Genomic DNA, 25570 nt, shown 5'->3' with positions numbered 1-25570 from the left:
GTGTGTGTGTGCGCATGTGCGTGTGCGTGTGCTTCTGATCAAATGTGTATAGTGGCCACTGAAGGAAAGGGAGCAGGTGCTGAGCTGCGCGAGGATGCACCACATGAAGAACTATCTCCCTCCCCTATGGCTCACTTGTCCCTGATCTAGGCCTGTTTTTTTCATGAGCTTCCAGTATTGGAAGATTTTTTTGCCAGTCCTGGGGCTTGAACTCAGGGCCTGACTGCTCTCCTTGGGCTTTCTTAAGGCTAGCACTGTACCACTTGGGCCACACCATTTCTGGCTTTTTCTGTGTATGTGGTACTGAGGAATCGAACCCAGGTCTTCGTGAATGCTAGACAAGCACTCTACCACTAGGCCAAACTTCTAGCCCTGGAAGAAAAATCCTGGACCTAACCCCTTGTTGAAAATCTGGCCAGAGAGCCAAGCTGCTGGCATGAAGCCTAGGTTGCAATAAGAGAGGTGGAGGAGAGAAGGAGAGAGGGGGTGGTGAGGAGAGAGGAGAAGGTATGTAGAGCAATGGTGTCAGGGATGGGCAGGAGTGAGTCTAACTGGTAGGCAGGCCTCTTGTTACATCCTCCAGATCTTCAGGGGAAGCAGTTCAGAACCCTGGAGAGCTCCTAGAGGAGCCCTGTGTGCCCTGCCATCTGTGAAAGGCCCTGTTGCCCATGTCCTTATCCTTACTGGTTTTTGTTGTTGTTGGGGTTTTTGTTGTTTTGGGGTTTTTTGTTGTTTTTGTTTTTGATTTTGTTTGTCCCTTGTGGGGCTTAAACTCTGGGTCTGGGCACTGTCCCTAAGCTCTTCAGCGCAAGACTAGTGCTCTACCACTTTGAGCCACAGCACCAATTCTGGTTTTCTGGTAGTTAATTGGAGATAAGAGTCTCACAGACTTTCCTGCCTGGGATGACTTTGAACCACAATCCCGAGATCTCAGCCTCCTGAGTAGCTAGGATTGTAGGCATGAGCTACCGTTGACTAGCTATGCTTACTGAATTTTGAAGTCTCCCTGCATATGTCTCTAGCTGACTAGGTCCCGACCTCTTCTCTTTCCAAGATTAGCTTTGTGGGTCCATTGGTTCCTTCTATTACCTCTAGCCCCTTTGCTACCTCTCCCAACACACATCTAATGGGTTACCATCACTGTGAAGATGAAGTAAACTTGACAGCTTGTGTATCATCTCCTGAGTTGTCTCTGGCCAGGGATGACACCCAAATACCTTGGGTTATAGGGCAGGGAGAGCCCAGTGGAACACAGAGAGTTAAAGAGCCATTGTCTCTGACATCCCTATGCTCCCCTCTTAAATCAAGGCATGAGGGAGAGGACATGGAACACAGTGGCTGCAGTGGGAGCCTTCCATGCTGACCACTGTATCTTCACCCTGGCAGTAGGAGTATACTTAATTTAAAGATGTTAGGGGAAGGATATTGATGTGAGATAGGAGGGGGTATGTGAAGCAAGTAGAAACAGAAAAGATCCTGACGTGGTGGGAGCTCACAACAGACTACCACCCTCACTAGCCATGCACAAGGTCCCCAAAGCTCACAGAGGAGTGTTATATTAACACTGTAGAGGGGCTTCCTCTCAAATCATATTGAGAAACAATGAGGAGTCTTACAGAAGAGTCATAACCTTTTTCTGGGGATTGGATTTCCTGGTCGAAACTCTTCTTCTACCTCCAGGTCTATTCCATGGCTAAATGAATTAGCACCACCAAATGAGGTTACCAGGCCTGCTCTCTGAGATTTCCTGTGCTGATGAGGGAGGAAAGAAGGTAAATCTGTCTGAATTGATGCTGAGTAAAAATACTAAGGAACCCATTCCTTCTACTCAGTCCTGTTTTGTCCTTGTACAAGCCCATTCTACCCCCCCAAAAAAGGGGGGTTCACTATGATATTTACACAAATGCATACAAATACATATAACATACTTTGATCAAATTCATCCAATCTGTATTAATTTTTTGCTCTCCTCCTCTTCCCTTTTTAAAAGTAGATTTCATTATGCTATTTTTCATACATAATGTACTTTGAATGTACTTTATTCCCCCTTGCCTCACATCTTCTTTTTGAAATCTGTTTTCTTCAATTCTCCTAGGTTCCTGGGTCATTTTTGAAGGAATTGTCATGCCCAAATATCATCACATCATAATACTTCAAAGAATTTTGTCATTAAAAAAAAAACTGATGCAGGGCTGGGAATGGTCTAGTGGTAGAGGGCTTGACTAGCATGCATGAAAACCTGGGCTTGATTCCTTGGTACCACATACATAGAAAAAAAAAAAGCTGAAAATGATGCTGTGGCTCAAGTGGTAGAGCTCTAGCCTTGAGAAAATCCAAGGACAGTGCTTAGGCACTGAGCTCAAGCCCAGGACTGGCCAAAAAAAAAATCAAAACACTGATGCAGGGAACCGTGGCTCATGCCTGTAATCCTACCTACCCAGGAGGCTGAGATCTAAGGATCAAGGTTCATAGCCAGCCAGGGCACAAAAGGACCTGAGACTCTTATATCCAATTAACCTCTGAAAAGTGGGAAATGGGGCTTGGCTCAAGGGTAGGGCAGTAGCCTTGAGCTGAAGAGCTTAGGGACAGTGCCCAGGCCAAGTTCAAGCCCCCGGACCCACAAAAAAAAATCCCCCAATATAGTTTTAGGTACTGTGTACTGTGTCCTAGCACCATCTAACCACAGTGAGACAGGGAAGGACAAAGAACAGAACATTTGGTGTGTTCACTGAGCAATGCATAGACCTGGCAGAGTTTAGATTGGGGTGACTTAGCTCTATCCCCACTCCACCTGAACAGATGTTGCCAGGTAGTGCTCCTGGAGGGATCACTGACAGTGCAGTAACTAATTTATGGATAGAAAGATGCTATGAGGATCCAGACTGGGGTTGTTCCTCAGCCTAGCCTCTCTTTTGCTCCTAAAAACAGCAGCTTCCAGAGGAGACCCTTATGGTGGAATTAAACCAGGCACTAGGATGCCTGGAGAAAAAAACAAGAACAGATGAGGAATTGGTAGATCCCAAGAGGTCTGTTTGTATTGGTTTTTATTCAGGCGGAGCTTGCTCTCAGTCTGTTCTTAGGGGCAAAGGTGTCCCTGTGTTTCTCTTCTTCACAGCAGATGCTCTATATTCATTGTTTTATTCAGAAGCCATAATTATGTGATCACAAACCTTACTAAATTGAATATAATCTTAAACACTCAGAAGAAGAAACAGTGCAGGACTCAGGGGACAGCAGCTGGCTGGAAAGATGTACCCATGAATTCTAATCCCAGGGATGCCATCTGGCATTGACCTGAGACAACTCACTTCCTTCCTGCCCTAAAGGCTCTGGGATCTTAAGGCCCAAATAAAAACAGATAGGCTCTCAGAGAATGAAAAGACCTGTCTGGACTGTCAGTATAGTTCATAGGCAAATTGTAATCCACAGGCATTGCTCTCCAGCCAGGGGATATGTTTACTGCCCTGGGAAGTTTCCTGCATTTTCCTTCATAATTTCCCTGCCCTTAATATTTGAGCTTCTAACAGCTTCTCTGTGTTGGGTGACTTCACTGCCTGATAAACATGGATGCAAGCCTCAAGTTGTCAGAAAGTGCTTTTAACAGACAAAGAATCAGAGCAGCCTCATCCCTATCTCTCTCCACAGTCCAAGCTGGTTTTCTGCTTGTCTAAAACACTGCAGCAAGAATGAAGCTTTAATCATTTGATTGTGGAAGTAAATATCTGTGAGCAAATAGGCTGATCCTTGCCCTTAAGTAACAAAAAAGTCTGTCAATTCACCTGGTGGTTGTCCCTATGAGAAGATGACCTTGAATTGAGTTGCTGCTTTGGCCCTTCAGATAGGTAAGTGGATGAGTATTGGGGGAACTTGTGCTTTGTTCCCCAAAATAATGTCTTGGAAGTCCTTTCAGTCCCTGGCCAGAGGCCTACACAGAAGAAACTTCCTTAAAGGACACACAATGCAACATCTTCTGAGACACCATCGTATAGCCTGGTAGGCCACCACCAGCCTTTTGCTGACTCTCTTACAAAAAAAACCTTTCCTCTGCCTTCAAGCATATAGAAGGTATTATTTATCTGCCACCACATTATAGTCCTTAATTCTCTATGCTAGACACTGGAGAGAAATCATGGAAAAAGACATAGTTCCTAACTTAGTTAACATTAAACAAGTAATTATACAAATAATTATCTAAGAAATATTTGATATGTGTATTAAAAATATATGGGATATGAATATATTATAAAGAGCTCTAACCTTGCCCAGCATCCGTGGGAAACTTCCTTAAAGAGGTGACATGAGGCCGGGAGTTTGGCCTAGTGGTAGAGTGCTTGCCTAGCATGCACGAAGACCCGGGTTCGATTCCTTGGTACCACATATATAGAAAAAAAGCCTGAATTGATGCTGAGGCTCAAGTGTTAGAGCTCTAGCCTTGAGAAAGTCCAAGCAAACTTGGGACTAGCAAAAAATGAATAAATAAATAAACATGATCATGAAAATAAATATTAAAAAAAAAAGGTGACATGAACTGGCCACTAGTAGCTCATGACTTAGCTACTTAAGGAGACTGAGCTCTAAGGATTAAGGTTCAGAGCCAGTCACAAATCTAGACTCTTGTCTCCAATTAACCAGCAAAAAGCAGAAACTGGTTGGGAGTTTGGCCTAGTGGTAGAGTGCTTGCCTAGCATGCACGAAGACCCAGGTTCGATTCCTCGGTACCACATACATAGAAAAAAGCCAGAAGTGGTTCTGTAGTTCAAGTGGTAGAGCTCTAGCCTTGAGAAAGCCCAAGAACAGTGCTCAGACCCTGAGCCCAAGCCCAGGACTGGCAGAAAGGAAGGAAGGAAGGAAAGAAGGAAGGAAGGAAGAAAGGAAGGAAAGAAAGAAAAGGAAGGAAACTGGCGGCATGGTTCAAATAAAAGAGTGCCAGCCATGAATGGGGAGTGGGGAGGACCTGAGCAAATGTGTAAGGCCTTGATTTCAAGCCACAGTACCAGCTCAAAAAAGAAAAGGGAGGGAAGGAGTAAGGTAGGGAGGGAAAAAGGAAGAAAGAAGTAAAGGTGTCAGCTGAGACTTGAAAGATAAATAGATCTCAGAAGAAGGGGAGTATGAGGTTGAAAGACTTTTCAGTGCCATTTGGAACAAAGATCAGTGATGCAAAATGCATTAGGTCCAGGGAAGGGTAGCACAAGATAGGAGACTTAAGGAACATCAAGAAGAAACACTCATAGCCCTAGCTTCGGAATCTCAAGGGAGTGACCCTCACTTGTTCTCATCTAGCAGCACAGCTCAGAGGGAGAGAGAAGGAGGCAAGAAAGACTGGACAGTTATTTTTACTACAAATCCTCTCTATATTTCTCTATGTTTTCAACTATTTATTAATACATGACAAAAGCCATTTCCCTATTTAGATGGTTCTGCTAGGAATTACACACACACACACACACACACACACACACACACACACACACACACACACACTTCCTGAGGTAAATTTTTAAAAAATCAGTTTTCAAGATTTTATACTTGGATTTCAGAAACTAAATTACATTACTATGTCCGCTGAGATGGCGCCATTGCCTGTTCCTATCTGTGTGCTCCAGGCACCATAAGGCTGATAACATCAGTGTGTCGAAACAGCTCGATCCAGACAATTTGCAGCTGGCTGGAGCTGGGCCAGAGGGAGTGGGGGTGCAAAATTCTCTCAAAATCCACAGCAGCCCAGGGTCTACTGTAGACTAATATTCAGGAAAATCTAACATAGACCATTGTCTATAACGAGAGAACTTGTCTTGGCTGCATCTAAATTTAATAAGGTGCTGAAAAGTATTCTTCTAAACAGATAGATTTAAAATAATCAATAATCTAACACTGCAGAGGGTTTCACTGGAGTGTAAGATAGAAGGAGGAAGGGGAATATGGAAGTTATAACATGAAAAGGCAGGTTCCTACTGCCTATGAAATTATCCTTTTAAAAGCTAAAATATTCCTGAAAATGGCTATTCTGTACTTTCATGAAGGTCAGGTGTACTTCCTTGAAACTCACTCTCTGACTAGAGCAGGCAAAGAGAAAAAGTATTGTTTCCCTACCAGGGATCATAGTTATTTTTGGAGTATCCTTTTTTTTTTTTTTTAATGGGTCATGGGGCTTGAACTAGGCTGTCCCTGAGCTCTTCAGCTCAAGACTACCGCCCTACTTCCTGTTTTCTAGAGGTTAATTGGAGATAAGAGTCTCGGGTCCTTTTGTGTCTGAGCTAGCTTTAAACCTTGATCCTCAGATCTTAGCCTCCTGAGTAGCTAGTAAGCTACCACGCCCAGCGGAGTATCCTTTTTAATTGTAACCAAGATTTTACTCTCCAAAACAATCCTTCCCATCATAGCAAAAAAAAAAATCAACTTATTGGGTTATTTTAAATGTATTGAATAGCATCATTTACTCATTCAACAATGATAGCATCAACAAGATCTTTTTGTAACCACCCAAACTCAAGCTGTTTATGTCCAAAACATGATTTTTGTTTTTTTAATTTCATTAGGTCCCCAAGGTCAAGGATTTGAGAGAAGTCAGTTCAGTCTCACTGAAGTTATCAGTCCTCTGTCCCCAGTACAAGCCTGCCTTTTTTTGCATCACTGTGTCCTGTCCACTCACAATGTTTGAATGAAGAGATGGAAAAACAAAGATCTACTTAATTTCAGGTGTTTCTTTTCATTAGCATATATATGTTTTATAAGGTAAATGCACTTTTTTGGGGGGGTCATGGGGCTTGAATTCTGGGCCTGGGCTTGTCCCTGAGCTCTTCAGTGCAAAGCTACCACTCTACCAATTGAGCTACAGTCCCACTTCTAAGGTTTTCTTGTGGTTAATTGGAGATAAGAGTTTCATGGACTTTCATGCCCCGGCTGGCTTTGGACCATGATCCTCAGATCTCAGCTTCCTGAGTAGCTAGGATTACAGACATGAGCCATGAGCACCTGGTATAAATGCACATTTTTAAAAACTTCTCTGGCATTATGGCTGCTCAATGACTACAATACTGTGCTCAAAGACAAATTAATAATGTCAAGTGGTTTTTTTATTTTTATTTTTGTTGGGTTTTTTTTTTAACTGTATTTTTTTTTTTTGGCACTGGGGATTGAACCCAGGACGTTGCACTTCCTAGGCAAGCACTTTGCCACTGAGCTACATCCCAGCCCTTTATTTTTATTTTTACAGAAAGGTATTATTGAAGGTTTTAAACATAAAAAATCATGATCACCACACAACATAGTACAAGTTCCAAGTCTAAGCTTCCTTCTGGTTGTTCACAGTTGGTGGGACAGGGATGTTTCCCTCGGTCCTGTATTCCCAGGTTATTCCTGGTAAGCTAATGCTGGCCTCCTGGCCCAAATAGTAGAAACATAAGATACTTGCTTCTTTTTGCCCCAGTTTGGGGAGAGTGGCCCCAAGCTAAGTCAGGGGCTTCTGGAGCATTTAGAACTTAGGACACATAGCTACGACACTACTTGCTGTTACTGCTGGGTGTCAGAGTCTGCTCAGCTTTCCTTGCCATCAGCAATACTTCCTAAAAAGCAGCAGCCTCTGAAGAAACTACCAGGATCTCTGCACTATGACTGGACTCCTCTACAGGAGAGCTTCCCTCTATGGGACATCTCAGGCAGACCTAGAATTGTTAAAAATAAAAATAAAGTTTTTGCTGAAACATCAGCAAATCGAAGAACAAATAATGTGTCTTGGGATCTCTTTTTTGATACCTTCAGACAGCTGGTCCTTTCCCATTAGCCTCACTCTGCCAGTTTTTCTTGTCAAATAACTAGAGCCCCCTCAGAATTCTAGTTCCCGTTCCTCCTTATCTTATACTATCTTTCTCAAAACGATGTTATTCCCATACATCTTCAATATGTCTCTCCCTAATCCTCTGCCCTTTTCACTATAGCTATCAGGCTTTTTCACCCCTTCAATGCTGGTATTCTAGTAGATTTTCCTTCAGCCCTTATATTTTTTAGATATATACATACTCCTGCACACACACACACACACACACACACACACACACACACAGTCTTTAAAACCTTTCTTCTTCCATTTTAATCTTGCTTGTGGCATCACAAGACACCTAATAAGGAAGGAGGCTGGTTCATCTGTACCTAGATTTTTTTTCCTCAAACCCAGTTGCAGTCAACTACTAAGTTCCAGCAGCTTGACCTCGATTTAAGGGAAAAAAAAAAAAAAAAACCTTCTTCTCAGGGCCTGGGCTCTGTTCTTGAGCCTCTCTGTGCTCAAGGATAGCACTCTACAACTTGAGCCACAGTGTCACTTCTGGCTTTTTCTGTTCATGATACTGAGGAATTGAACCCAGGGCTTCATGCACGCTAGACAAACACCACTCTGCCACTAAGCCACTAAGCCACATTCCCAAACCATGTTTCTCTTCTTTTCCAACCCCACACTGCTATCTTTTTCAAGCTCTTCATCACCTCTTGGAATGCTGTTTCTCTGATCTCCCAGTCTCCAGTTTAATCATCCCTACCAATTCTCTGGACACTACTCCCTTACAGATCAGCTGATATAAACCTGATACTAGGTGCAAAATTCTTCAGTGACTCCTTACTATTCCAGTTAAGCCTCAAGCATGATTTATAAACCCCTTCGTAATTGTAAGCCTTTCTCATTCTAGTTCATCACCTCTAAATATTCTTGCAAAATTGAGCTAATCCTACTTTGTAATCATGTACATCTTTCTCCCCACTCTTTCTCCGTCTGCCTCACTCTACTTCCTACTCATTCTTTATTCTTGAGCTTTCTTTGTAGAAGTCTTCCCTAATTTCCTATGGTGGGAATAGGTACATCTATTCTGTGCCTTGACAACATTATTCAAACTTCAATCATAACATGTAGCATTTCGTTAAAATTATCTGCTTACTAATTTTGCCTCATTCATCTGTGAACTGTTCATGAGCAAGAATAATCCTTATATGCCCTGCACTCAGCTCCATGCCTAGAATATAGACACCCCTAAAATGTGGTACCAGAACTGGATGTGGTGGCTGAAACCCCTCTGTTTTGCTTTCCTGGGGTCAGCATTTTGTTCTTAATGCTATTTCTTTCTTTCTGCTTCCTGCCAGTCTCTCTCTCTACATCATGAGTTACTGTTTCAGTGGCTCCAGGATTTCCTTCCTATGATAAACTCATTGAGCAGAATGTTGATGATCAGAAAGCATCCATGCCATTTTCCAAAAAAGGGTTTTAAGCATGTGTGAGTATTAAAGACATGGATAGGTACCAGCCTTCCAAGTGACTGCTTTGCACAACAACAGTCTCACCACTGTGTAGCTGTGTAAATTCTGGTGTGATATTACTCTCAGGATTTCATTCAATGTCTCTGACAAGGGACAAAGGTAGGATGAGTAAATTAGATTCAAATCACCCTCAACATGTGTCTTTGAACATATTACTTGTTGTTATCTGGTTCATCAATTATAAAATGAGAATGGTTTTTGCCTTACTTTGGTTCAAGGGAGGATTAAACTAGATAATATAAATAGATTAAGCCTATAGCACCATGGCTGCATGTATACAAAATGTTCAAGCAGCATTAACTAAAAGATTTGCTGAAATCCAGAACCACAGAAAATTGTTCTGAACAACTCCGTTTGGACCAGTCAGAGCTCTTAGAGAGGAAGAATCCACATCTTGGAAAAAAATTAAAAGATCCTCTGAGCTTTGCTCCTTAAAGCTCTATAGACGTGAATGACTGATTCCTTCTTCTGCTTTCTGGGCCCTAAGGGGTATCCTACCTAAACCCATCCCTAAATTGTAGAGTCCTCTGGCTCTCTTGAATCACATCCCCTCTTCTACAAAAGACTTGTCTCCAGAAATCTATTGGCTAAAGCCAATAATGGGTTCTTTTTTTTTCTTTTTTCTTTTTCTTTTTCTTTCTTTCTTTTTTTTTTTGCCAGTTCTGGGGCTTGACCTTAGGGCCTGAGCACTGTCCTTGGGCTTTCCCAAGGCTAGAACTCTATCACTTGAGCCGCAGTGCCACTTCCAGCTTTTCCTATGTATGTGGTACCAAGGAATCAAACCCAGGTCTTGGTGTATGCTAGGAAAGCACTCTACCACTAAGCCAAACTCCCAGCCACTGAGGTTTCTTTGAAAGAAGAAATTACTTTTCTACCCACCCTCATACTATCTTCTCCTGCCTAGATCCTGCTAATAATTTTTTCCATTGTAAACTACACAAAACAAACTTCTCTGTTTAACCATTGGTAGTGTTTCTTTCTTTTCTTTTCTTTTCTTTTTGATGATGGTTTATTCTTTTTTCTTTTCTTCTTTTTTTTTTTTTTTTTTTTGTTGGTTGTGGGACTTAAACTCTGGGCCTGGGCATTGTCCCTGAGTTCTTCAGCTCAAGGCTACCACCCTATCCCTTAAGACACAGCACCATTGATTTTTTTTTAAAGATTTTATTCACACTGATTTTTACATCATGTTTCAAATATCATGTTTAACAAACAAGTATTCAAGAAGGGATTCTCTATATACAATCACTGGCACATAGATTTTAGAACATAATTAAAATTAAGCTGAGGGTTTGTATGTCACAGATACATATCAATCTATATAATATCATGTCTATAGAGTATATCCCATCATATATTTTTATGTTTATATAGTTATGTTTATACTGATGGTTTATTTTTAAAGAACTTTTGGGGTTTTTTGTTGTTGTTGTTTGTTTTTTTGCCAGTCCTGGGCTTGAGCTCAGGACCTGAGCACTGGCCTTGAACTTTCTCAAGGCTAGAGCTCTACCACTTGAGCCTCAGCACCACTTCCGGCTTTTTTCTATGTATGTGGTACCGAGGAATCGAACCCCGGTCTTCATGCATGCTAGGCAAGCACTCTACCACTAGGCCAAACTCCCGGCCCTTAAAGAAGTTTTTACCTTCATTCCTCTCTCCATTAAAAGAAATGGTTTTCCTCAATTTTCAACTTCAATGTGAGATTACTATCTCTCTCAATAAATAAGTTGATTCATATACTCCCCCCCCCAAAAAAATGGTCTTTCTCTAAAGAAGTTGAAATAGGGCAGGTGATAATGATATAGAACTCACAGATCTTATACATCACAAGACTAAGGTAAGACCTGTGACTGATTTTTCATAAGGATGCATTCTAAAGATAGGATCTTCCTCAACATCTTGCTTAGGGCATAAGATTAAAGGAAGGGTTGAGGCTTAGGGTCGGCCAAGCCAGGCTTCTCAGAAGGAACCCAGGTTTCTTAGCTTCTTGCCTTTAATTCCTATATCAAGAAGTGTTTCTCCTGGGCCTTATGTGCTGACTTTCCCCAAGCCACAGCTGTTACAGTAGGTGTTCCTGAGTTGAAGTATTTGTGCTATCTTCCAAACAAAGGTTCTGATTACAGGTCTCCAGGGTGGATGAAAACAGGAATAAATTGCAGAGCATCAATCTGGGACAAGCATGAAGATAAATAGTATTCTAAAGTATCTTTAAAACCCACTAGTTCGGGCTGGGAATTTGGCTTGGTGGTAGAGTGCTTGCCTAGCATGCACAACACTCTGGATTCAATTCCTCAGTAACACATACATAGAAAAAGATGGAAGTGGTGCTGTGGCTCAAGTGGAACAGTGCTAGCCTTGAGAAAGCTCAAGGACAATGCTCAGACCCTGAATTCAAGCCCCCAAGACTGGCAAAAAAAAAAAAAAAAAACATTCCATGCTTACATGCTTTTAGCTTGGTAATCCATTCTTATAATTTCAATATCTTGGAGGTTAAAGCAAGAGGATATCAGTTTGAAAGAAGGCTGAGCTACATAGTTCCAGGCCAGCCTGGCTTAATAGAAAGACTAAGAAACTAAACCAGGGCTGGATGCAGGTGGCTTACGCCTGTAATCCTAGCTACTCAGGAGGCTGAGATGTGAGGATCATGGTCCAAAGCCAGCCCAGGCAGGAAAGTCTGTGAAACTCTTATCTCCAATTAACCACCAAAAAACCAGAAGTGATGCTGTGGCTCAAGTGGTAGAGTGATAGCCTCAAGCTGAAGAGCTCAGGGTTAGCTCCCAGGCCCAGAGTTCAAGGCCCATGAATGACAAAAGAAAGAAAGAAAGAAACAAACAAACAAACAAACTAATCCAGGGATCAGAAATAGGGAACCATGCCAGTTATTCCAGTTACTCAGAAATGGAGATCAAGAGGATTTGGGTTAAGACCAGCTAAGGAAAAAGTTAGGAAAACCCCATTTTGTTTCAACCAGTAAGCCTGGTATGATAGTGTATAGCTATCATCCAGTTGTGTAGAAGGTGTATATATAGGTAGATTTTGGTCCAGAGCATCTTAGGCAAAAATGTGAGACCCACCTGAAAATAAATAAGTAAATTGGGTCTTAGTGGCTGATGCCTGTAATCCTTGCTACTCAGGATGCTGAGATCTGGGGGATTGTGATTTGAAGCCAGCCTAGGGAAGAAATGTCCTCAAAGACTACTTTTCCAAAGTAACTAGCTAGGCTGAAGGTATAATTCAAGTGATAGAATGCAAGCTGAGCAAGCATAAACCCTAAAACTAGTACGCTTGACAATGTTTCACCTTGTTATCTGATATATTTTATATGTGCTTAATTGGTTATTTGAAATTGGATAGGGAAGGGGGGAATCAAGATAAGCGGGGGGAGGGTGGGAGAGAAATGGGGACTAGGTCATGAGAAAGGGTATCAGTGTTTGTGAAGTTATGCACCTTCTATCTGGTGAATATAATGTAACCCTTCTATTAATCACAATAAAAACTTATTTTAAAAAAAAACTAGTACGCATGGGGAAATGATGCAAGTAGTAAAACATTTGCCTAACAAGTACAAATTCAAACCCTAGTAGTGCCAAGAAAAAAATAAATAAAAGTTAAAAAATGAATGTCACAGGCCAGGAGCATGGCCTAGTGGTAGAGTGCCTGTCTAGCATGCATGAAGCCCTGGGTTCAATTCCTCAGTACCACATACACAGAAAAGACCAAAAGTGGTGCTGTGGTTCAAGTGGTAGAACACTAGCCATGAGAAAACCCAAGGACAGTACTCAGGCTCTGAGTTCAAGCCCCAGCACTGGCCAAAAAAAAAAAAAAAAGGATGTCATTAATAGCGTCATACTTAGTGTCATTTTTTTTTCCTCTCCCTGTTTTTGAATAGCTAATTCTGAAAACTAAATAATAGATACAAGAGTAGGAGTTGCCAAGCTGAACATGGTGGCTCACACCTGTAATCCTAGCTACTCAGGAGGCTGAGATCTGAGAATCAAGGTTCAAAGCCATCCAGGGAACTAAAGAATGTGAGACTCTTATCTCCAGTTGACCACTAGAAAAAGGGAAGTGGGACTGTGGCTCAAGGGTAGGATGGTAACCTTGAGCTGAAGAGCTCAGGGATAGCGCTCAGGCCCAGAATTCAAGCCCCATGACCCACCAAAAAAAAGGGGGGGTGGGGAGTAGGAGCTGCCACTCTAGATAATTCCATAGACACTTTGCCTAGTACTTCCAGCCAAGTCTGAAAGCAAGGGGACACATACTGTGAGGTTTGCTTCCCGCTCTGCAATTTTGGTCATCGTTTCTATGGCTGATATGCTGGCACAAGTAAGACCTGGCTAAAGCATAGTGGCCAGCTGCCAGACAGTACTGGTGCTCCACTTAGATTCCTTCTCAAGCTTCAGTATGACCAAGCTTGTCCTCCTTTTCTTCTTCTTTGGTGGCCTTAAGTCAGAAGTATTTTGTCTAGCAGGTGATGCCCAGGGGAAATTCTGTTCTTTGAAAGAAGGTTCCCCAGGGAGAACCAGGTAAGTGAGAACTGGAGCAGAGAGCTCATGATGGATAAGACTGATGGCCTGAGATTCACTGACACAGAATGAAAAGTAAAATATTAAAACCCAGCTGTATTCTCAGTTATTACTGAGGGCATTGTAAGTTTCTTTGGGGAGACAATTCACAAGGCATATTAAAAATCTTAGCCGGGCCAGGCACAGTGGCTCACACCTGTAATCCTGTAGCTACTCAGGAGACTGCAATCTGAGGATCAAGGTTCAAAGCCAGCCCTGGCACAAAAGGACCTGCAACCTCTAGAAAATGGAAAGTGGCGTGGCTCAAGGATAGAGCCATAGCCTTGAGCTGAAGAGCTCAGGAACAATGCCCAGGCCCAGGAGTAAGTTGGTAGCCTTGAGCTGAAGAGCTCAGGGTCAGTGCCCAGGCTGAGTTCTCAGTTCTCAAGCCCCATGACCTTAAAAAAAAAAAAGATTCTTAGCTGGGCACTGGTGGCTCACAGCTGTAATCCTAGCTACTCAGGAGGCTGAGTCTGAGGATTGATGTTCAAAGCCAGCATGGGCACTAAAGTCCATGAAACCATTATCGCCAGTTAACCACCAGAAAACTGGAAGTAGCACTGTGACTCAAGTGGTAGAGTGCTAGCCTTGAGCTGAAGAGCTCAAGAACAGTGCCCAGACCCAGAGCTCAAGCCCTACAACCAATAACAACAACAATATTAAAAACATTCCTGCTTTTTGTCTACAAGTTTGGCCTAGTGGTAGAGTGTTTGCCTAGCATGCACAAAGACCTGGATTCAATTCCTCGGTACCACTATACACAGAAAAAGTCAGAAGTGATGCTGTGGCTCAAGTGGTAAAGTGATAGCTTGAGAAAGCTCACGTGCTCAGTGCTCAGGCCCTGAGTTCAACCCCCAGGACTGGCAAAAAAAAAAAATTTGCCTTTTGACTTATTAACTCTACTTCATATGTGGAATGATTCAAAGTGTATTTCAATGTGTATCATTTATAATAGTGAAAAATTGCAATTACTTGAATGCCAACTGGAGGATACCAAATTATTATATATCCCCTCTATGAATATTATACAGCCATTAAACTATTTAAGAATATGGAAAAGTGATTATATCCTGATAGTAATTTTTAACACAGAATAGAATACTGTATTTTTTCTTTAAATGTTCTGTATATCTTTGTTAGTGCTTTCTGGTTACAATATAGTTTAAGCAAGAAAGGAAAATAAAGGATACTACAATTTCTGTCTCTCACTTCCTTCTTCATCTTCTTTGTGAGATTCTGTAATTTAACCCATGCCTCATGCATGTTAGGCATTGCTCTACTGTAGACCAATACCCCAAAGTCCCAAGAGTCAAAAGGCAGCATGCAGTCAAGTCTTTGAAGGGTAGGGTAGACTCAAGAACTAGAATACTACTAGGAAACACTGTTTCTCTTCGAGATATCAGCTTTATTCTTTTCTTCTTGCTCACAACTTTTCTCTGCTGGTCAAAGTACCAGTCTAAACTTTGCAACTCCTGTTAGCCACACTTCCCAATTCTGGGAGAGACTGGTTGACACTGCCTGGCCCAAATATATATACAGAAGTGTAGAACTCTGAAGGGCCATCTTTGACCATGAAGATGAAAACTGAACCCACTCTCAGAGAAGAGAAAACCAAGAATTTTGCTAACTGTAGTGTGCACAAAAGACTAAATACACTATTAACAGAGGTCATTTCAAGATGATGATGAAATTAAAGGTGATTTTTAAAACTTAGCATGAGGCCCAGGAGTGTAACCAAGTGGTAAGAGTACTTGGCTAGCTAGCATGCATGAAGCCCTGGGTTCCTCAGTACCACATACTAAGAAAAAGTTGAAAATGGCGCTGTGACTCAAGTGGCTGAGTGCTAGCCTGGAGCAAAAAATGTCCAAGGACAGTGCCCAAGCCCTAAGTTCAAGCCCTGACAAAAAAAATGCAGCATAAATTACTTTATAATAGAGAAAATGTATTAAACTTGTCGTGGCTGCAGTTACTGGTCTCTCATCATTAGCATCCTCATCCATTTTGGTTTTAATGAACCATACCATAAAGTTACTAAGAAAAGTAATAGAGAGGTGAGATTGGAACATATTATAAACATGTTTGGAAATGTCACCATATAAAACATAGCAATGAAAGCTCCCCAGTATAACTAATATAAGCTAATTAAAACAATAATTATGCTACAACCTGGTGGTATTGTTATTTGGCAACGGATTCTATTCTAGAAGCATTTAAAGAAAAAATATCCTCATCTGGTGGCTTAATGTACATAATCATAACTACTTAGGAAGTTAAGATCTAAGGATTGTAATTCAAAGCCAGCCTGAGCAAACAAATCTGAGAGAGTCTTATCTCCAATTAAAAGTAAAAAGCTAAAACTGGGCACTAGTGGCTCACGCTATTCAAAAGGATGAGATCTGAGGCTTGAGATTCAAAGCCAGCCTGGGGATGAAAGTTTGTAAGACTCTTATTAACCACCTAAAAAAACAGAGGTAGAGCTGTGACTTAAACTGTAGAGTCCTAAACTTGAGCAAAAAAAGCTGAAGGACAGCACACAGGCTTGGTTCAAGCCCCAAAACCCAACTGAAAGAAAAAGGAGGAGGAGGAGGAGAAGAAGGAAGAGGAGGAAGAAAAAGAATAAAGCCAGGAGATATAGCTTGTGATAGAGAATCCAGCTTTGATCAGAAAAGCCAAGCAAGGGCCAGGAGTTTGGCCTACTGGTAGAGTGCTTGCCTAGCATGCATGAAGACTGGGGTTCGATTCCTTGGTACCACATACATAGAAAAAGCTGGAAGTGGTGCTATGGCTCAAATGGTAGTAGTCTAGCCTTGAGAAAAGTCCAAGGCTTAGGCCCTGAGTTCAAGCCCCACAACTGGCAAAAAAAAAAAGCAATGCAAGCAAGAGTGCAAGGCCCTGAGTTCAAGCCCCAGTACCAACACACACACATACTCTCCCTTTCTCTCTCTCTCTCTCTCTCTCTCTCTCTCTCTCTCTCTCTCTCTCTCTCTCTCTCTCTCTCTCTGTCTCTCTCTCTCTCTTTCTGTCCCTCCCTCCCTCCCTCCTTCCTTCCCTCCCCCCCCTCTCTCCTCAGCTACTCACAAAATCAATTTGACTTCCAGTATAAGAATCCTTCTCACTTTACCTCAAGTAATTGCTCCAAATATTCTACCACAAAATATTCTTCAAAAGTGTATTTGTGGCATGTATAAAGAAAGAGTGCTAAGCTGGGTGCTAGGGGCTCACACCTGTAATCCTAGCTGCTCAGGAGACTGAGATCTGAGGATCACAGTTCAAAGCCAACCCAGCCAGGAAGGTCCAACTAATACCAAAAAAGAAAGAAAGAAAGAAAACAAATGGACGCGTCACTGTGACTCAAAGTGGTAGAGCACTAGCCTTGAGCAAAAAGCTCAAGAACAGCACCCATGCCATGAGTTTAAGCCCCATAACTCACCAAAAAAAGAAAAAAGCTTTCCTCTGTTTCTACTACTAACATGTAGTCAAGGGTTGGAAAGATTGGGCCTGGCATAGCACAGTGGCTCACATCTGTAATCCTAGCTACTGAGATCTGACAATCGAGGTTCAAAACCAGATCAGGCACTCCATGAAACTCTTATCTCCAATTATTCACCAGAAAACCCAAAGTGGCACTGTAGCTCAAGGGGTAATCTTGAGCTGAAGAGCCCAGGGACAATGCCCAGGTAGAGTCAAGTCTCAGGACCAACAGCAACAACAAAAAGAGTTGGAAAGATTAGAGAGTTGATATAGCCACTTTACTTGAATTTAGTCTTCTACTACAGAAAAATCTAGAACATTGGAGAGATTGAAACTGATGTTAGGAGCCTCCCAGAGCTATCCAGGATCCTTTGTCTTACTCCCAAACTCATAAACTGTCTCCAGCTTTTCTGTTCTTGTCCCCTCTTCATAAGAGCCTTTAACATTTGGAGAAATTTTCTCCCTTATGATTTACAGATCTGTCCCAGAAAACCTTCCCTGTGAGAAGTCTGCTGTTTCCTACAAGTGGAACCACTAAGAATCTAACCAATAATGGGACTCAGGAAAAAGCCAGTGTACTGAGGTGTGTTTTTTAGGTCATATAGAATAAGACAAGGGCTGTTATTGACCAAATAGTTCTCATGTTGATGTGTAGGGTCAGATATATTTGGGAATGCCCTAGAGACTAGATGTGTAACCACTTGCAGAGAAGTAGGCATTGTCTGAATAGAGCTTATATTACTATTGGATTTTCCTAGAGGTAAGTTTTTTTTTTTCTTAACTATGACACCTAATGAAGTTGAAGTGTATTTGATAGGTTTCCTGTGGAAGTTTTTGTTGTTTTGAACAGTCTCCTAATATAGTCTAAGCTTGCCTTAAACATTCTATGTAACCTAGGCTAACCTCAAACCTGTGATCCTCCTGCCTCAGCCTCTTAAGTGCTGGGATTTCAGATTTGAACCACTTCATATGCCTGACTTCTGGATCTCCCTCTTAGATATGATTCCTACCCATTGCTAAAAGAATTGTTTTCAAAGAGTACCATAGCCCTGAACAGGAAAGTCACAGCTCCAAGTAGTTTCTGAGCTATTGGACAAAGTATAAGAGAGATAGTTCGTAGAGTCCTATCTTGTCACACCCACCTGTCCTGGGCCCCAAATCATTCCTCATTTCCCATTTTCTTATCAGCCCTATCCTTCCTGTCACTGCTCCTTGCTTTCTGACTACCCTGCTTCATGACTTCACCCAGAGAGGCTGACATGACTCTATTTCAAAAGTAGCTATTTAGCATTCTCCAACTCAGAATTTACTTCCTCAACTTCTAAAACTATGGAAAACTTACATTCTATGAAGAAAGATTAATGTTGCTATGTACACTTTTCTTCTTCAGAACTCATTCTAAATCCATATCAATTTTCATTTTCCTGTGAATGCCTACAGGTAAGGGCAAAAGTTACCTTCTCCCGTGGGAAGTTAAAATTGAATCAAACCTCTACCCTGAATCAACCAGGCTCAGGCCACTGTCACAGGCAGGATTCTTCAGCACCATGGAGAGCATCTTTCATTCTCCTGACTATGGCCTATGAAAGAAAAGGATTGTAGGTAGGATCCACACAGTATGAACTCCTACCATTCTGGCCACTCAGTAGGCATCCTTCTCCTCAGCACCTCAGTATTCACTCCTTCCTTTAATGAATGAACTCCTCAACACCTCAGTACTCCTTCCTTTAGTGAATGAACTCCTCCTCAACACCTCAGTACTCACTCCTTCCTTTAATGAATGAACTCCTTCTCCTCAACACCTCAGTACTCATTCCTTCCTTTAATGAATGAACTCCTTTAACTTTCCACTAACCTTTTTGCCCCCGTTATCTGTCTCCCCGTACATCCTCACTTCCCTGCTCTTTTAGTCTGAGGTTCTGGTTCCATCCTGCTCATCTGTTATTAGAGATGCATTCAATGTCTGTCTCTGCTAAGTGTTTATTAACAATCTTGTTAATCCCCACTCTAGTTCCCGGATCTAGCTAAAGCCTATCAGATATCCTCAGGAGGAATTTTAAATTCTCCCTAATTTCTTGCAGCCAGGCACTTCTCTCTGCTTGGAGTCCTGTCTGATACTTTATTCATGAATATTTCACATTTAATCCCCCTGATTTTAGTTCCATATGATGGTCATAGCACAGTGGCTTTATTTCTCAGAGAACACACATAAGGTCCACTGTAAAGGGTTGAGTCTGTAGGCCTGCTACTTAACTAGCCTTCTACCTCAGGTAGTAGGGAAAAGATGCAGAATGGAGAGCTCTGCAAGGGACCTCTCACCCTAAGACTTTGTAACCTGGCTCATGACCCCAGGGGAATTTGTCAAGTTTCATTTAGGATCACATTCCAACAGGTACTGCTCAGTAGGCCTTTGAAACCACATGCAGGTCACTGTGACCACCGTTTCTCAACAGCTTCCCAGTTCTTATCCTAGACTCAGTTTTCGTGTATTCTTCCACTATTGCTACCATTAACTCTTACCTCAGAGGAGAAAATCAACTAAACTCAGAAGAAAAACTTATCCCCAAATACCTAAGGGTATTAGTCTCAGGCTGGGAGCCAGTGGCTCCTGTCTGTAATCCTAGCTACTCAGGAGGCTGAGATCTGAGCATTGTGGTTCAAAAGCCTAGGCAGGAAATGCCATTAGAGTCATATCCAATTAACAAAAAAGAAAGAAAAGAAAAGAAAAAGAAAAAGCTGGAAGTGGAGCTGTGGCTTAAGTGGTAGTATGTGCCTTGAGCACAAAGCTCAGTGACATTGCTTAGGCCCAGAGTTCAAGCACCAGGACAAGCATACAAAAAAAAATCAACCCAAACTGTAGGAAGGATTAAGCTTCCTCAAGAAGAGAGAGGGGAGGCCTGGGAGTAGGATCCTACCAATAAAAGGCATGAAAGGAAACACAAATGATGGTGAGAGAAGCAAGGATAAGCCAAGGGAGCATAGTTTCCTAAAACCAAGAAAGGAAGCCATTTCCAAATTGATGTGGTATGGTACAGCATGTGACAAATACTATAGGAAAAATGAAATTTGAGGAACTTGGAAGTGTATCAAAACTCACCTAGAAGAATCTCACAAGCACATATGGGATTCACCCTGCTCTGGCCTAAAATGAGTGCTGGAGCCCGGCTGTCAGATGTCCAACTCCCCACTATGGGTAGCTAGAGGCCATTGGCAAGAAATAGGCATGCAAGGACCCCTGAAGTTCTGCTTCTCCCAGGCAGTGGGAGACAGATACTATCTATAAGAAGTCTCTCAAGGAAGCTACTGAACCAGAAGGACGAAGAATTAGGAAGGCCTAAGAAGTTACCTGAGATACAGATACTATAGCATCCTACCTTCCTGAACAAATCTTCCTGTCCCTTTCCCCTCAACTATGGCCAAGAGGTAGGTATCCAAGCAGAAATGAAGACGTAGGTTCTGCACTTGATGGCTTGCAAACCACTAGAACTGATCCTTTCCCTTGGTGACAAGCCTCATTTGAAAGGAAAAAGAGCCATTATTATGGTTATATATCCTTGCTAGCTCATACATTCATATATATCCTTGCTAGTTATATATTGCCTTGCTAGTTCACAAATCTCTGGGCCTGACACAGTGAGAACAGTCCTAGAGCATTCTACTTTCTACATCCCCAAAGGCAGAATAGGCAGAAATCTTAGATTCTCTTTAAAATCTTCATACCTTGGGCTGTCTACTCTGTAGTAGACAGAAAAATGTAAAAACGTCTAAGATGGAAGTGTCCATACTGAGGGTTGGGTACCAACTTCTCAGGGAGATTTAGATAACTGCAGCTCCTTCTACCTGAAGCAGGATGGCTAGGATCCTGGATATTGATCAGAGAGAGTATTTTGTAGGGATGGAAAGGCTAGAGAAGACTCTGGACAATTCAGGGGTCAAGGTGCTAGTGAGATGACAAGTGAGGGTGAAAAGATTGCACATCCTGCACAACCCATGGAATGTATGCTTCCTGTCCTTCCTGTCATCTAAAGCAGTAAGCTATACTCTAGGTGATATCAAACTAACTAGCCATCTGCTCATTTGTCATTAGTTATTTTTCACCTACCATACTTAGTCAACCCGTTCGGTTCTTGGGAACCTATCTGGAAAGTGGAGAAGTCCTCATTTAGAAGTGTGTGTGCGTGTGTGTGTGTGTGTGTGTGTGTGTGTGTGTGTGTGTGTGTCCTAGAGCTTGAACTCGGAGCCTGGGTCTGTCCATGAGCCTTTTTACTCAAGGCTAGTACTGTATTACTTGGGCCATAGCTCCACTTCTAGCTTTTTGGTGGTTAATTGGAGAGAAGAGTCTCATGGACTTTTCTGCCTTGGCTGGCTTTGAACCACAATCTCAAATCACAGTCTCCTGAGCAACTAGGAGTAGAGGCATGAACCACTGTCACCCACCTAGGACTTTTTTTTTTAATCCAAAGCCTAAAGCCTTGAAGTCTGGCCTGACTTGGACAATTTAATCTCTGAATATCACAAAGGGACTTACCTAGCACTCTGGGAAAAGAGGGAGAAGGCTTGTCTCTGATCTTAGCCCACATTGTACTTACAGATCCTGAAGAGACCTTTCCTAACAAGTGTACGGAAAGACCAGAGAAGCAGGTCAACTAAACTAGTATGAGTGTTTAGAGAGGAAGTCCTGTGGGTTTAAGGAAATTGTGGAGCTAGAGGAACCTGGATCACACAGAATTTTAAAGACACATCCAGCTGGGTGTAGATGGAACCAAGATTCTTGGACCTTCTGCCTGGGTTACCATCTTTGTCTCATAGCGAGTGAGCCTTCCTTCCCTGAATCTCTGATTGCTACCAGGAGAAAATGCTTTCAGAAACCCAGAAAACAGTTGGGAAGGCTTGCTTCAGCCCCTGTGGTCACTGTGCTAACAACTCCCTGTCTTTCCACTTTCTCCCCATAGGACCCAGCCGCCGCCTCCATCTCAGACAGAGACTGTGACGCCCGGGAGGGTGAGTCAGTAGCCATGAATTACAAACCATCCCCGCTCCAAGTGAAGCTGGGTGAGTGTGTCCGGGGGGTGATGGAGAGGTGGGGGAATGGACAATGTGCTCTGGGCTGGGTCTACAGAGAGGCCCCACAAATCATTTAATGCTCAGTAAAGGTGAGCCCAAGACTCATGTCATTGACGCTGTCATGTACCTTATCTCCTGCAAGGCAAAGAAGGCAGTTATAGTTGTCTTCAGAATTATCAAAGTGTAGGAGATATCACGGGGACTATAAAGGCTTCAGATTTTCTAGGGGATAGCCGCAGAGGTAAAAAGCATGGAACCCCAGGGAAAGAACTTAGAAGTCAGACACTTCCTGATCAGTTCCTGGATCGGGCTGAGAGGAAACTGCCTTAGAGAGGTGAGGTCAATTGCTGTGTCTGCAGGGTGGAAAGTAGTGGGAGTGCCAAAGTCTAGAAGATGAGTCCCTTCCCCCGTCTAACCAGATCCTGTTCTTATTTGGAGAGGCTGTCCTTGTTTTCTCAGTCAACCCTCGTGTCTTCCTGTCTTCCCAGATACCTCATTACTTGTTCCTTGCAGACTTATTTTATGCTCACTAGATCCCCATTTACTGTATATCTTGTTCCTTTGAAGTTACCTGGCTCTCACAGCTGCCCAAGCTTCTGCTGCTATATTTCTTCCATTACCCTCCACTGATCACTGCCCTTCTTCCTCTAGGGACCACAGTTTCACTGAGCCAGGCTTCTGTAGATAACAGACTTTCAGTAAATATTTCATTTTATGAGGAGGAATTTATAATGTGGTATGCACAGAGAAGCACTAACAATCAAATACAAATCATCATGACCATCCTGGCCATCTTTCTCTTCTCATCTCAGCTATCTGACAAATAGCACGCCCTTCTTCTGTGCTTAAATCTCCTTCTCATCTTTTCCAAAACCTTCTTCCTCTGCAGCCATCATGACTCCTTTCCACAGAGGCCTGCTTTTTTAGTCAACTTTCTTTTTTTTAAAAAAAACAAAAACCTTGTTTTCCTTCTTTGATACCACATTGAGGGAATCCCTAGAGTCATTTTCTGTACAGGAGAGCAGTTCTCTCAGTGGTATTATTCATTTTTCCTAGGACATCAGACTCAAGTGGTAGCCAGTTTTGTTTGTGTATTACTGTATGACAATAGAAGTATAGCAACTAATATAAGTATCTATTCCACATTACATTCTCTTCCTCAAAGAAGATCATTTCAAGCTTCTGTAGTTTATGTAGTTTTATTTTGTATTTTAACACAAGTGGCATCATAAGTACACATTTTATGAAACTTTCTCCCTTCTCTACACATTATGTTTTAGAGCGTCTTTCATTGTCAGTATATAATTACTTCATTCTTTTAAATGTGTAGTATCATGTAGTTTAGTTTTTTGTAGATTGGTATTTGCATTTTTCACTATTTCAAACAATTTTAACACATTTTTCAAGTAACATTCCCCACCCCCACTCCCAATCCCTTGTATTACTCATGCTCATGAAGATTCTGACCTTATTCCAGTTGTCCTATGGCAAGCTGGACCACCAGAAACTTTAAAGTAGATTGCACCCCCTAGAGGCTTGGAGTAGTCATGGCATCTTCTACCTTCTGGAAAGACTGGAAAAAGCCAAAGCAGTCAAATGAGCAAAGAAAGATGGCCAGGAGAATAGATGAGAGAAACTAAGACATAGAGGTCAGGGAACATTTTGAAGTGAGTCACAGTAGCTGTAAACATCTTTCTCATCTTCGTGTTCATCCTTATCCTTTCATACAATAGGAAAGAGGAGATGGACCCCCTCTAGGACCCAGGAAGCAACTGGCCATAATAGCTGTCATACACCAAGCAGTGGGTCACCTGAGTGACAGTCCCATGAGTCTGGTAGAGAACAGAGGTTGACAAGAGTTAGGGATATTATTCAGGAAGTACAGCCCAATGGTTCCCCAGCCTCCTTCCCCCTGTCTTCCTACTTTCAGTCACTGTCAGTGACTCCTTTTATGCCTTCTGCATTGATTTCAAACACCATAGCCTGCTATTCAAGGCTTTCATGCTATGAATTTGTAATCAGAAGAAATCTCCATCCCCTTAGCACAATACTTGACACTGATGTTTATTTAGTGAATAAATGACCAAATAAATGTCTTCTTTTCCAACTTCACCTTTTTCCCTCATTACCCTTTCAACCATCTGGATTCACATTTATGGTTAATTTTAGGTTTATTTTTGAGCTAAGGATAGTGGTTCATAGCTGTAATCCCACCTACTCAAGGAAGGTAGGAAGATCATGATCCAGGCTGACCTGGGCAAAAACTCAACACCCTTTTTGAAAAATAAGCAAAGAGGCCTGGTAGAGCACCTGCCAACTCCATTACCACCCCAAAAATGCATTTTAGTACACGCTGCCATTTCTATTTATGATATCCTCTTGCTAGTTTATAGTGTCACTTTCAAGAAACCCTACCTGACTGCTCCATTACTTCCTCCCTAGCCTGTCCTTGACATTCTGCACACACTGCCTTACCTGGATTTACAACTCCTACGTCAGGTGTCAATCCCTCCCTTCTTTTTTTTTTTTTTGGTCAGTCATGGGGCTTGAACTCTGGGCCTGGGTGCTGTCCCTGAGCTCTTCAGCTCAAAGCTAGCACTCTACCACTTGAGCCACAGTGCTGCTTCCAGTTTTCTGGTGGTTAATTGGAGATAAGAGTCTCAAGGACTTTTTGTGCCCAGGCTGGCTTTGAACCTCGATCCTCAGATCTCAGCCTCCTGAGTAGCTAGGAGTCACTGGTGTCCAGCTCAATCTCTTCCTTTTTGCCCCTAACTTCTGCCTCATGTCATATGGGGCCAGGTATTATCTCTACTGAGCAGAAGGTGAGTCAGAATATCTACCTTGGGCCTTAGAGCAGCAAAAGACTCCACATTGAAGGCCCAGCCCAGGCTCCCCCAAACAGTAAGACAGGGTGGCCTGGGGCAGGACACAGCTTCCTTCCCATGTTCCCCTGCAGAAAAGCAGCGGGACCTGGCACGGAAGGGCTCCCTGAAGAACGGCAGCATGGGCAGCCCTGTCAACCAGCAACCCAAGAAGAACAACGTCATGGCCCGGACGAGGTAGAGGCCCTCGCTACCCGACTGGAACCCTGCCAGCTAGCACCAGTCTCTGCTGGTCTGAGCCTCCCTGGCTACCCTCTCTTCTCAATTGAAATGCAGGATGTGGAGGGGAGGGAA

General features: G+C 42.5%; 1 protein-coding gene across 6 annotated transcripts in view; it reads left to right on the top strand.

Moving 5' to 3' along the window:
• The window catches only part of Fam219a (family with sequence similarity 219 member A), a 58541-nt gene that overhangs the window by 30181 nt on the left and 2790 nt on the right, over nt 1-25570 (top strand). For 3 of the 6 annotated variants that reach the window (XM_090330141.1, XM_090330140.1, XM_090330139.1), the window contains exons 2-3: nt 22283-22331; nt 25351-25453. In XM_090330141.1, the coding sequence (XP_090186267.1) occupies nt 22283-22331; nt 25351-25453 (152 nt within the window). Of the gene's footprint in view, nt 1-22282; nt 22383-25350; nt 25454-25570 lie in introns of all 6 variants that reach the window. The other 3 variants (XM_090330138.1, XM_090330137.1, XM_090330136.1) reach the window with 1 other exon arrangement.

Source organism: Megascapheus bottae, chromosome 3, assembly GCF_031878675.1.
Source record: "Megascapheus bottae isolate mThoBot1 chromosome 3, mThoBot2.hap1, whole genome shotgun sequence".
In the NCBI taxonomy this organism is placed as follows: Eukaryota; Metazoa; Chordata; class Mammalia; order Rodentia; family Geomyidae; genus Megascapheus; species Megascapheus bottae.
This window is presented reverse-complemented; position numbering and strand designations above follow the sequence as displayed.